The sequence below is a fragment of the Rosa rugosa genome, chromosome 3 (assembly GCF_958449725.1).
Source record: "Rosa rugosa chromosome 3, drRosRugo1.1, whole genome shotgun sequence".
In the NCBI taxonomy this organism is placed as follows: domain Eukaryota; kingdom Viridiplantae; phylum Streptophyta; class Magnoliopsida; order Rosales; family Rosaceae; genus Rosa; species Rosa rugosa.
This window is the reverse complement of record NC_084822.1, coordinates 55,074,805-55,088,606: the sequence shown is the minus strand read 5'-3', so window position 1 is coordinate 55,088,606 and position 13,802 is coordinate 55,074,805. Positions and strand designations below refer to the sequence as shown.

The window sequence follows — 13,802 nt, the reverse complement described above, 5'->3', positions numbered from 1 at the left end:
ACATATAACATCTTTGATTATCTGCAGTCATCAGGGATCCCAGATTATCATGCGAAGTTGTTAACACCCTAATAAGATATCTAGCAAATGTACATCAGTACGCTTAATAATACCAGGAAGTGATGGGAAATAAACGCCTGGGCACTAATCAAAACTGAGGCCGGTTGCTCATGGGCGTGTGGAATGAGTTCCAGCCACTGATGCATCTACGACTGGAAATCATGCGCACATGGACGTGACTCTCGCTTTCCATCTTTGCAAGGAATCAACTATATCTTTCTTATTAACAAAAACATTTTGGTAAACAAAGCTTTAAATCAATAACAGGGTTCGAGTAATGAAGTTCTGTTATGTGAACACTACTGGCAAATTCAAGGGGCCGCAAAAGAGGAAGAAGTTAAAGAAAATAACTGATTGAAATGAGAATATAACCTTTTTGAAGGGGCAAAAAGTTGTCATTGTCGTGCCTTTCGGAAATGTTTGGAAGGAGAAAGAAGAGCAGAGAGGAGAAGCACTTATTCACTCGGTGTCTGTTATGTAGATGCGTGGTCACATCGCCTCTTTTGTAAAGAAACAAGGCCATGGGTGGATTGAATGGGATGAGAATATGAGATTTATGTTTTTTGAACTTGTCTAATCATTGGAAGGATTGATATTCTCTCTTTCTATCATATCTCCTGTGTCGATAAGAATCCCCATCCCTCCACAGATGTGATGAACGCATACCGGTCCTGTGGGTTTAGGCTTCTTCTAAACAGATACGAGCTTCCAAGAAAAAGCTTCTCCAAAAATAAAACTCTAAGTGAAGAAAATACCTTTAGGCAGAAATCGCTTGTAGATGACTGTTACCAGCAGAGAACCTGATAAACAATGCTGGTAGACCATTTTCAAAACTAAAAGTTTCTTCAGCCACAACCATATTCCTGAATCATGACCAGCTAAACAATGATTCCGCCTGATTGTTATATATGCCTTAATGATAATGGTACATTATAGATGATAGTAAATCAGACTCAGCTACAGCTGATCCAAGCGCAGCACACATTCACATCTAAGTGATCATAGGTTTACCATTAGAGTATCGTATTGTTTCAATGTTTTTTGAGGAAAAAAGACTAAAAGAGGCGTGGCTTCTAGCAGACAAATGACAATTCCCTGATTGTAGGAAGAAAAGAAAATATTAATCATCGGATAGTCACATTATACTACATTTTAATACATTTTAAAAGAGGCAAAATCACAAAATTATATTGAATGAAAAATACACCTATCTGGACAGAGGCAACAACATCAATTAATATTCGAGGCCTTTCCGTTAAATAACTTTCCACTCATCAAGAATATGCTTATGGTTGTTATACTCCGAAAAAAGTTGTGTGGGGGGGGGTGGTCATCCATCATCCAAAGTAAACTTTAAGTCTCTATCTTACTGGTCTTTTCACATGGATTCTTCCTGCAGCATCGGTTCTGCTCATCTCCGCAAGAATCCCATAGCCTGATAAACATTATTGAGAGTAGTATCAGCTATATCTGAAGCTTTCGTGGCACCTTCTGCCAAAATTCCATCCAAATAAGCTGCATCAGAAATGATTTCCTCGTAGCGAACCTGCAAAAGTAGAAAATGAAGATGTTGACAGGGAACACCACAATCAATGATGGAATAATATGGTACACTTAATGACAAGTGAAAAAGATCATTTCCTAAAATTGAAGACCACGCGAATCAATTAAATGATTGGACAAATGACATCAATATATCTTTGGCTGAATAATACAAAGGCATGCAGCCTGAAGCATAAGAACAACCAGCAAGCAATATAATACAATATTCCCACCAATTTATTGTGTGCAGTTTGTGCATCCTAACAAATAAAGGTAAATTGCCCAACAGCTGAAAGGGAATCATCTCAGCAGAACTGTTACGGGATCAGGATCAATGAAATTGATACTTAAAAAGCATAAACATGCCTTCGGAGTTTGGAAGCACATAAAAGTTCTTTTCTTTTTCCTTAGTGTTTTTGCTGGGGGGAATAAACATATCAAGATATGGGAAAAAAATCAACATACCTGCAGCAAACGGTTGCAAATGAACCTAGAATTAATACAAAACCTATTATAGCTGTTCTAACCCAAGATCTTAGGAAACGCCAATACCAGTGCTGGATTCTAACCTAGAGTTAACATAACATATTAAAAATGCTTCATATATAGATATTAAAACCTGGATAGGATACAGATGATCAATCAACGCGTCAGCCAGGAGTGACTTAAATGTGCCCCAGTTCATATCTTGGCATTCTTGTGCAACTTCCTGCCATAATAAAGGTTCACTGGTTAACTAATCTCAAACCTAGTGCAAAGTTCATAATTACAAGATGATAGGCCATCTTCATATTCCCGAAATTCTTTATAAACAAAATTTTGCACTACACACCCCATGAATTACCTCTTTTGTCTTTCCCGATATGAGCTGATATATTGAGAGAAGATTATTGCACTCAGGCCTTTCTGGATTATCAAATTCCATGCTGTAAGAATTACCCATGAAACAAACCAAAAACAGAGAATGTGACCTCCCAATAAACAAAGGGACAAACACAGCATCATAAAAAGAAAAAAAATCCACGAAGCAGAACATCAAAGTGAAAAAGATTCAAATGATTTGGAAGATAGATATTCACCCTGGAAATGAGTCTGTTTTGCACCTCTTTATCTTGTTAGCTATTACCTATAGAACAATTAAGACACTTGGATCAACTTCCTGAGGGGAATAATATGAAACTAAAGAAAATAAATTGAAAACAAAAACCAAAATAGGTAGGCCACAAGGATCAATAAAAGTACTTAACTAATAAATGCCAAGGTATGGATCTAGTCAACCATTTACAGCAACAAGAAGTGAAATGAGAATGATAGATAAATGGTTCTGGCAGAAATTGCAGTACTCTTGACTACTTTAACTATTCTGAGAAGTTTCAACGTCAGGAAAAAGAAAAACTGTTACATCAGTGGTTGCTCTATAATCTATACTTTCCTTCTAGCAATATAAAAAGATCTATAAGCAGCATCAGATTAAAGGAGTGTGAGGCAATCTAGACTAGTTTGTGACAGTCAATTCAACCTCCATAACGTCAATATACATATAGAAATAATAGAATAATGCAAACCTACGCTAAAGCTTGGTTATGTCAAAATCAATGACAATTGATAAACACAAAACACATCGTACACGCATGCTATTATGCTGATAAAAGGATCCATATAGAACCAAAAACAAGGAGCGGGCAAATTTCTATTTCTCACATCTTTTGGGTCAAGAAGATTTATCCGCGACTGATCAGAAGGCGCCGATTTGGACATCTGTAATGTTGCAATCAAAAGATATGTCAGTAACTAAAAGTGTAGGATGTTTCATAGCTGTAGTTTCATACTAACCAAAACCCATCTATTTTCTTCTTCCTTTGGTCATTATCTGAACCCCTATCATATCCCTCAAGTGCTTCATAGTCTTAATTCACTTTTAAAACTGTAGTTTTATTCATTTTCTACTTTGATGCTAGATGGATATATTTCATCGGTACCTAAAACAATAATATAAACATCCCTTCCAAAATAGAAAATACTGTGAACACAAAATCAGATGTACACTATTCTGCTGTAAGTTGATATGAGAACTCAAACAATCAAAAAGGAACAACCTTGGAACAACCATCAGTAAGGGACATCACTCGAGCTCCAACTGGTGGTATAAGAGGCTCAGGGACCTTAACAACAAAAGGCCATAGTTATTAATCTTATGATGCTGACAAGCTCGCTCAAGTTAACATTAACAACCAAAAAAAAAAAATCACCTTGAAAAGTGCACCTCCTCTCCTGCATCCACGTATAAAATACATATGTTAACATATAAAATAGTCATCGAGTCAAATGGAAAACTTTCATGTCTAAGTCATGGATGATCTCATATTTGTAAGTTGTAAACTCTCACCCTCCTAATTTTTTCCATTTCCGTCCTCCAAATAAATTATTAACACGCTCAGCCAGCTCACGTGTCAACTCCAAATGCTGCTTTTGATCTTCACCGACTGGGACAAAGTCAGACTACAGAAGCATGCAGGAAATCATAAGAATAATAGATGGCATAATTGTTAACTATCATCAATATGTATAGTTAACCAAGCACACACATAGAAGCATTGAAGTTGCTACAAGTACTGCATGATTATTACACCTTAAATGGTTGTAACAACTGCAGTGCTTCTATGTGTAACTCAGCTGATGCATCCAGTAAAGGAACCCAAAACCTCAATCTGCACTCTGTACTTAGGACAGAGATAATTATCTGATATAATATTTCAAATCCTATCTGGAAGTTTTGAAGATTACCTGATATAAAAGAATATCAGACGCCATCAAAACAGGGTAAGTCAAGAGAGCAACACCAACATTTTCATCCCCCTACAATAGCAGACCCAAAAGATAAATCATACAATTTAACATGTAGAAACTGTAAAACACCCAAAACAGGCAATTTAAAGCTATTTCTATGAAGAACTACAATAACCAAATTGAGATACAAACAATTTAATAAATGACAATAAGTCGTAAAAATGCTAGTCAATAAAAATCTTGATTGATTATTTGTCTGCTACTGTCAATAAAACAGAGTGAGAGATAAAAACCCTAACATATTGACCAGAATGATTTCCTATTTGTATAATTTGTCATCAATGAGAACACTTCTAAGTAGATTAGACACAAAACTGATGATAGAGCTTTCATACAGCTATAAACGCACCGCCTTGCGTGATTTCTCTTTAAACTGAATCATTCTGTTAAGCCATCCAACAGGTGCTACAGAACTTAAAAGCCACATCAGTTCTACATGGGCACGAACATGAGACTGCACGAAGACAGATGCCTGCACATACAAAATCATAATAGAACATAAGCAAAAGTAAAATCTTCTAACAAACATCAGAAAGGACCAATATCTGCCTTGGACCTTCGAGGTGTCAACTCCACATGCCAAATAAAGAGCTGCTGTATCCCTCGTTGCCCTGGATAATTGTTGTGCATCATACGGTAATGTAATCTGTGAGAAGGAAAACGAAAACTTTGAAACGCTAATAAGAAAATCATAAACCAGATTCATTTTCCAAGCATAGCAAGACAAACCCTGAGCCTCTTTCTCCATGTATTCATATATTTACAGTCCCACACTGAAAAAAAAACAAAAAGAAAAAAAAAAACACATTCTGTTCTAATTGTACACTATGGCCACAAAAATTTATCATTTAAAGAGAACATCAGCAGTCCGCAATTACTTGCGTGAATACCACAGCACATATTACAAACAACAAGCCAATGAATCTTATAAGCAAATGATTCTACTCTAATCTATCTGTGGGTACTACATGCACAAGCAACAATGGAAAGTGAAAAAAGAGTAGTATCACATCATAAATTAAAAGATGAATTAAGGAACTGAAAACATACCGCATGGAGGTCCACAATGAAAAAGAGAGTATCGTATGTATTCTGCAAGCAATAGATACCACATTGCATATTAGCTAACTATCTAAACATATCAGATTCAATTAACTACTCCTAAAGCACACAATTCAGTGCTACCTGTAATGTAATCCAGTTTCGTATGGCACCGAGATAATTCCCCAGGTGGATAGAACCTGTCGGCTGGACTCCAGACACTATTCTCTTCCTACAAATGAAGAATCTAAATTCAATGAACCTGAATACAAATGTAATCCAATTCCAATCTATTCAAATATGTGTGTGACCAATAAATTTTTCAATTTAACCAATATCATCTACAATGTAGCTACATATAAGACGGAACAAGTAAGAATTTGGCAGTAAATAGTAAAAAAATGGAAAGGATTACTTTACAGTGGTCGGAGAACTCTCGGAAACAGCCGGTTGCGCGAGCGAAACGCTGCAACAGCATCGGAATCCGGCGGAGCTTCGTGGACTCGGAAGCCAATTCTGAGGACTTGAACTAGCTCCTTTCAAGTGCCTGATTTGAAATCCACGCGCGCGCCTGCATCAAAAAAATCAAAACCATACAAGAATGTGAAGCTTTCAATTGGAGATTGACGGCGACGAGAGAGAGAGAGAGAGAGAGAGATTACAGTGAGGAAGAAGCGAGGCGAGGAGAAGAGTTGGAGATGGTGAGGAAGTGAGAGAGGACTAAGCGACCCATGGCCTTTGCTTGGTTTCGCGGCTTTGGAAATTTTATCCGACGCTCCTTTATATGTGTCTCGACGAGTGACGGAGTGAATGGCGATTAAATTACCAATTACCCGTTTTGTCTTTGTTCGGAAGTTACAGCCCTTTACCATTGCACTTTTTTCTTGATAAAGTTAGGCATGAAATCTAGCGAGACTAATGATGCTCAAGTCGTTACAAGTATCAAGCGAGGCTAATCATGTATGTATTCAAGTGAGGTTTATAATACTTACATCCATGCAAGTGAAACTAAGCACACATAAACATGTAGTGTGATATTCCAACTCCATATAAACCGATTCTAAAACTGATAAATCATGTTCTTATTCTCGTCAAACTGTCTTCACCGATAAATCAAATCGTAATTATAGAACTAACAAACCTCATAAATCTCAATATTGCTTTTTGTTACTAATTTCTAAAGTTTGAAAATTGGAAAAATAAAAAAATAAAAAATATATATATGTTGTAGAGAAACTGAATTTGAGAGGAATTTGCTGTGTATTCTCATTGATAATAGGGGCCTCTTTATATAGAGGATTACAATGCATAGAATCTCAATCATACAAGGAAAGTAATTCTACATTGATTAGGATTCTAGATCCTTCTAATTAAATCCTATTACCACTAGGTCAAGTAACCTAGAGTTTGGACCAGACACATAATCGGGATTTCCTTGAACACTCCCCCTTGTGTCGTCCAAACGTGGTGCTTCTCTCGTTGCCTCATTAAAAAACCTTGCCGAGTAACAAAAACCCAGTGGGACAAAAATAACCTCGGTCGAAGGGGAAAAAGAGCACAACACACCCTTCACGTTTCGAGACCATACATGTGGACATCTCCCCCTGATGTCTGCATCTCCCCCTGATGACTACGGTCATGGGAGTTCGGATAACTTCCGTAAACGATGCTACCAACATGTTTCTCGAAAGTGGAATTTAGGCAATGACTTAGTGAGCAAGTCTGCCACACTGTCCTCAGATCGAACCTAGTTCATTTTGATCTTGAGGAGAGTCTGTTGTTGCTGATTAAGCTTGGTGTTGTCGCTTTGATGTAGCCTTACTTCATTTGTTCAAAACAAGCTGCATTATCCTAAATGCTCGTAGGCTCATCTGTGGTAGACTTCAAACCACAATTGTTCGAACATGCGTAATTATGGATCCAATCCATATACATTCACGAATCTCTTCGTGAAGAGCAATAGTCTCTGCATGGTCCGAAGATATAGCGACTAGGGTCTATTCTGTAGACCTCCAAGATATCGCAGTCTTTACCCATGGTGAACACTTAACCAGTTTGGGAATGACCTTTGTGTGGGTCAGAGAGGTACCCAGCATCAGCAAAACCTTCAAAAACGCTAACTTCGTTTTGGGATGGGGAGAGGGGACGCATGCCGGTGTTGGCGGCGTTCCTGGTGTGTGATGGGTCCGAATCCATCATCTCTCTGTAGGGATAGAACAGGCCCATATCAATCGTACATCTCAAGTATCGAAAGATATCTTTTACACCAATCCAATGGCGTCGCGTTGGCGCAGAGCTATATCTAGCTAACAAGTTCACAATATATGAGATGTCCGGTCTTGTGCATGGAGCTAAGAACAATAATGCGCCAATTGTACTAAGTAAGACACTTCTGCCTCTAGCACATCTTCGTCATCATCCTTTCGACGAAGAGGATCCTTTTCAGGATCAAGACTACGGACAATCATGGGGGTGCTTGAAGGTTTGACCTTGTCAAAATGCCTAAGCATCTATCAACACGATGCTCAAGTTCCAAACCGAGATATAATCGTGTTCTCCCAAAATCCTTCATCTCAAACTCGGATTTCTAATGTTCAGCGGTTTCCCTTAACTCTTTAAGGGCTTCTAATGAAGATCATGTCCAGCATGAACCGCGATAGAATCCGAAACTTGTTATGGAAACGCGTGGGCATATCCCTTCCCAATCAAGTAGTCATCTTAGTGAGTGTTTCAACCTCTTTGTAAAACGCGCCCCGTGGTCTAGAGCCACTTGACTTGGGTAAATGAAGTTCACCATGAACCTTCATGTATATTCCGTATCTAGATCCCCATAGAGATACATAGTGACCACATTTGTAAGCTGCATGTTCAGTTATTCGAAAACTACCAAACTGACAAGGTAGTGGAGTGCAATGACATCCATTACGAGAGAATATGTCTCATCGTAGTCGATTCCAGGGCGTTTTGTGAGAAGCCTTGCGCCATAAGGCGAGATTGCCATCTCTTTTTCTCATCACGCTTTCTAACGAAGACCCATTAGTCAATAGGTTTTATGTCAGGAGGTGTTGGCATCACTAGCTCAGAAAACCTTCCTCTTCGTTTAGAGAATCCATCTTAACCTGGATCGCATCTTTCCATTTGGGCCAAATCTCTCTACGTTGGCATTCATTCATCAACGGAGCGTGGTTCGATATCATCGGACTCAACAAACTCATGCGCAACGAAATGCGTGACTACATCATCAATTATGATGGAGTTTTTATCACACGTCTCATGTACACTAGTGTAAGTTTCATAGAGCTCTATATTCTCAGGAATAGGGTTCTAACGTTGAGGCGTCCCCCAACGATAACCATAACCCGAAAGATTCTCATGAGACGGATTATGAGTGTCGATGATCAAAGGATTGGAATGTGCCAAAGTATCATTCGAATCCACGGGCCTCCCACGCATCCTAGCTAGGGCCATGGCCTATAACGCCAGAGTGCCACTCTCATTGGCGTTGGCGCCATGCCTACCTTCGTGTAGGGTGGCGCTACGTCCTCTGGTAGGGATGTACTTCCTTGCAGGCATATTTGCAGCAGATGTGTGATCTCGTCACTTTAATAGGGATCAAGATGAGACATAGTGGGGACAGACTACGACAATTCCTGTCGTTCCTGTTGAACATTCGTGTTCTTATCTCCCCCTAACGACGGGAAGACTGTCTCATCAAAGTGACATCCGCAAATCTAGCGGTAAGGAGATCGCCTAGCAAGGGTATGAAGTGGCGGACGATTGTTGGAGTCTCAAATCCAACGTAGTTGCCCATTCGTCTGTATGGACCCATCATAGAGCGCTGTGGCGGCGCAATTGGCACATAAATGGCACACTCAAATATGCGTAAGTACGATACTTGTACCCAGTCACTAGCTGTAACGCCGAGGTAGATTGAGTGGCGGTAGGTCGTAGACGAATTAGCATAGCTGCATGCGATATTGCATCACCCCAAGCGGATATAAGGAGATTGGTGCGCATTACCAATGTCTTGACTACCATCGTAGTCGTTTCCGCGAGACCATTTGGGTGTGTACAGGAGAATATGATGTCCAACATCAGTCTCATTGCAATATCCATCGAAAGTCTTCGATGTAAACTCACTAGCATAGTCAAATCCAATTTACTGAATAGGATGATTCGGGGAGTGTGCTAGGAGTGTTTCATAAGCCCGTTGTCATAGGATGTGTGCTAGGAGTGTTTCATAAGCAGCATTACAAGTGGACAATGGCACAACACGGGACCAGCGTGTGGGCATATCAACCAACATCATGAGATATTTAAACGTCCGCAAGTTGGTGGAATCAGTCCACAGAATCCCTACGGATTCTATGTAAGAACATAATGAGTATTTTCATATCCTTTGCATAGGACGGTCTCAGTCCTAATTTTCCTAAGGAAATGGCTTTGTAAAATGAGCGAGAGGCCTTAGAAGCAACCAAGGAGAGTTTTGGTTGGGCCTGAGCGTTTGAAACGCATATTGAAGCAAAGTTTGTGACTACATCACCCATCATGGTGTCGTGACCATGGGAAGTGGCATCCATGGCGGTATAACCATGGGGATTGACATCCATGGCGTCATGGCCATGGGTAGCGCCAAATATGGCGTTGTCACAAGGGACTTGGGCGGCCATATGGCGCTCCAAGACAGCTGCAGCGCCAGATGCTGCAATTGTTGCGGTCTTGCTAAGTCCAGGAATCAATTTTTGATTCTTGCTTCATTTCGCTCGAGGGTGTCCATGTGAAGTCTTTAGTAGACGGACCACCAGATCATGACCAGGGTGACTTATCCTGTCGAGACAAAGCCAATATGTGTCTAAATCCAAGAGATCTTCTCTCATAACTTTATTGGATTTAATAGCTCGAATAGTGACATAGAGTCCACTAGAGAGACACATAAACTTCTCTAAGATGCGCATTCGTTCGCAATCATTAGAAGCATTACAAAGGAACTCATTTCTGTTCTCTACATGCGTTTTCGCATGGAGTTCGTTGGCTATCCATAGGTGCGAGTTGCCCTAGGAGCGTAGAGAGTTTCTGTGACATTAATCAAGGTGCCATTTGGCAAAGAGAACTTGGGCTATTCCATGTCCTTGAATTAATACTGATGGCCCAGCCATCGTAGTCACAAAATAACATGCTCATGAATCAAAATGGAGTCATAATGAAAAGAACTCAAAATTTTATTCATAAGCCAACGGAGTACATCATTGTCTCTTAACCATTTGGAGAATCTAATCCAAATGCTTAGCTAATGCAAAACAATGGTAGTCGTCTAACATCTTTCGGTAATTCCAACGCAAATGTGACCAGGTGAGTAGGGAGATGTCGGTGGAGCAAAGCTCGCTTAATTACCACTTATCTCAAAACCTTCCTAGACATCACATTTACATTGAGTACGCCTACTTTGAAGAAAGACTAAACCATAGGCATCTACTACAAAAATAATATGGCAATTGCCTACATCTCTTGGAAAATAAAGACTTAAACAGAATTGGCGATCTATTGATCCCAGCCAGATTCGTAGTCTTCAACCCTTCACTCTAGATCATCTTCTTGATCTTCTTGCTCAACATAGTGAGCTTCTCTTGCTTCACAATATGTTTTGTAGGCGGTGACAGTTTCTTCACGAGTTCTACAAGTGTGCCCAATGACCAGACACTCCACATTGAGAACATACATCTCTTTGCTCAAACTCCATTGATTGAGGCGCTTTGAAAGCGTCATTTAGATGGCTCTTAGTGTTGGTGGCGCCACCAACATGGCCAGAGGCGTTGCCTCCCTCTCTCTTTCCACGTTGACCTCTTCGGTTCCGTGTTCGCCTATATTGGCGGTTACCTTCCCAAGTAGAGCGATTATATGGACCAGAACGTCCAGAAGTATCCCTAAGGTTAGGGTTTCGCTCTTGGCGCCTTCTCTTAGGGGCGCAACTATAATTGGATTCCGGAATATGCTTTGTTCCCACGGATCTCGAATTATAGTTCTTCACAAGGATGTTGTCATACTTTTTAGTGACATTCATAGCTCCAATGAGCTCATGAAACCTTGTGATCTGTCCTGCAGTAACATCAATTCGATAGTTCTTAGCAACCATCAATGCAGAAACGGGGAAGGTAGAGAGAATCTTCTCAATCAACATCGCATTTGTGATCTCTTTACCACAGAATTCCATTAAGGATTTAATGCGAAGTGCTTCCGAGTTGTAGTCAAGAACTGACTTGAAATCATAGGAGTGGAGGCTATGCCATCTCACTTCTAGGTCAGGAAGCAAGGAAGGAGTCATGGACGTTGCCAAATCTTTCTTCGAGTGAGACCCACAGCCTTCTGGGGTCTTCTTCATTCATACACTCGTACTGGAGCGAATCATCCATATGACGAGTCATTAGGATGATGGCTTTCGCCTTATTTGCCTCTAAGGCTGCTCTATTTGCTTCCAAAGCTTGAGCTTGCTCAACAGTTAGCACGTCCTGGCTAGGCTCGAGAATCGTATCCAGGATTCCATCGGCCTTGAGATGCTGGCGGACATCACGAACCCACCTGTGATATTCAGAGCCAGTTGTTCCCAATGGAGTAAAGTCCAATTTGTTCAGGTTACTCATCCTGAAAGAGAACAAGAAATTAGGGTTAGTTTCGGAGCGTGAAAGGCTACCACGAAAACATATAAAATTCCTGAGCGTAGTCGCTTCCAAGAAATTAGGAATTTCCGAGCGTAGTCGCTTCCAAGAAATTAGGGATTTTCTGAGCATAGTCGCTTCCAAGAAAATCCGATTCCAAGAGGGGTTTTGGATTAGATCGAAACAATGATGTATGTGGTCGATCGTTTTTCTTCTCAACAAACTCTAAGTTTGGAGGACTCTACAAGCTCCAAGCTTGGAGTGAGCACGAACCCCCACAGTTCGGCTTTTGGTCTCCCCTATGAAGAAGAAAGGGGGGTAGAAGAAGGGAGGTTGAAAGTCCTCGAGAAAAGAAGAGAAATTGAATTTAAAAACTCTAAAAAACGGGAACGTTTAGTAAAAAATACCTCGAAATAAGTCGCCGGAAAATTTGGCCGGAAAAGTCGCCGGAAAGTGGCCGGAAAAGTTGCCGGAAAGTGGCCGGAAGTCGGTTGACCTGAGGGTTGACCGGCGTTGACCGATGTTGACCGAAGGTGCTGACGTAGCGGCCGGTTGCTGACGTGGCAGGCAAAGGGACGCTAATTGTGTGCCTGCGTGGATGATGATGTGGCCTGGGCTGGACCCCTTCTGCTTCTGGGCTTCTGGGCTTCTTCCTGCTACTGGGCCTAGGCTGCACAGTTGCTTCTGGGCTTCCCTCCTGGGCTCTGCGCCCCTTTTTCTTTCTTCCTCTGCCGGTTTGGTTGTAGCCGGTTGTGGTGGCCGGTTCAGGTCCTTTTAGGCCGGTTCCGGTGAAGATTTCTCCGGTTCCGGGATTCTGGAGTATGGCTGAAGCTTCTGACGGAGGAAGGTGGTGACAGGTGGATGGGAAGGATGCGAACCCGGCTGGAGATCGTTGGATTCTTCTTTGGGACCGGATTCAGTCACTTCTGGCGGCCGGTTCAGGTCGATTCCGGCCGGTTCCGGTGGTTTCGCCGGAGGTTCCGAGCTCCTGGGATCTGGGGCTTCAAGGTGGGTTGCGGAAGTTTCTGGGATTTTAAGGCTACAAATTTAGGGTTTCAGGGTTAGGGCTTCGTGCTGATAACGTGTTGTAGAGAAACTGAATTTGAGAGGAATTTGCTGTGTATTCTCATTGATAATAGGGGCCTCTTTATATAGAGGATTACAATGCATAGAATCTCAATCATACAAGGAAAGTAATTCTACATTGATTAGGATTCTAGATCATTCTAATTAAATTCTATTACCACTAGGTCAAGTAACCTAGAGTTTGGACCAGACACATAATCGGGATTTCCTTGAACAATATATATATAAATTTGGGTTAATATTTTTGAGTTCTGTCACTTGAAGAAACTCCTAAAACTCATATTTTACTAAAAGAGATTATAGCATATGAGAATTTCAATATTAAAAAGGTGTTGATAAAATTCGAGTACTCTCATAACACCTTGAAGTCTGTCAAATGGAGCCACCTCTGCATATAAGGGGCGGCGAACCAACATCTACACTAAATTAGTTCGCCATCGAGTGACTCATCACGTCTTGAAAATTCCTATATATTTACCTGATTTTTTTTTTTTTTTTTGGGCCTTAAAAAGGTAAATTTATTTTATTAAAAAAAAAAAAGAAAGGTAAATTTATTTTATTCAACGATGCTAGAAA

At 40.6% G+C, this 13,802-nt stretch overlaps 1 protein-coding gene across 1 annotated transcript; it reads right to left on the bottom strand.

The window, feature by feature from the left end:
- Positions 1-1,159: 1,159 nt before the first annotated feature.
- LOC133738088 (tryptophan--tRNA ligase, chloroplastic/mitochondrial) lies at positions 1,160-6,288 on the bottom strand. Its single transcript, XM_062165529.1, has 15 exons — positions 6,153-6,288; positions 5,906-6,061; positions 5,635-5,722; positions 5,500-5,541; positions 5,006-5,095; positions 4,799-4,921; positions 4,387-4,458; positions 3,989-4,101; positions 3,852-3,873; positions 3,699-3,764; positions 3,304-3,360; positions 2,682-2,728; positions 2,447-2,528; positions 2,222-2,311; positions 1,160-1,606 (listed from the first exon to the last, which is right to left on the bottom strand). The coding sequence occupies exons 1-15, from the start codon at positions 6,221-6,223 to the stop codon at positions 1,472-1,474; spliced, it is 1,254 nt and encodes a 417-aa protein (XP_062021513.1). The 5' UTR covers positions 6,224-6,288; the 3' UTR covers positions 1,160-1,471.
- Positions 6,289-13,802: the final 7,514 nt, after the last annotated feature.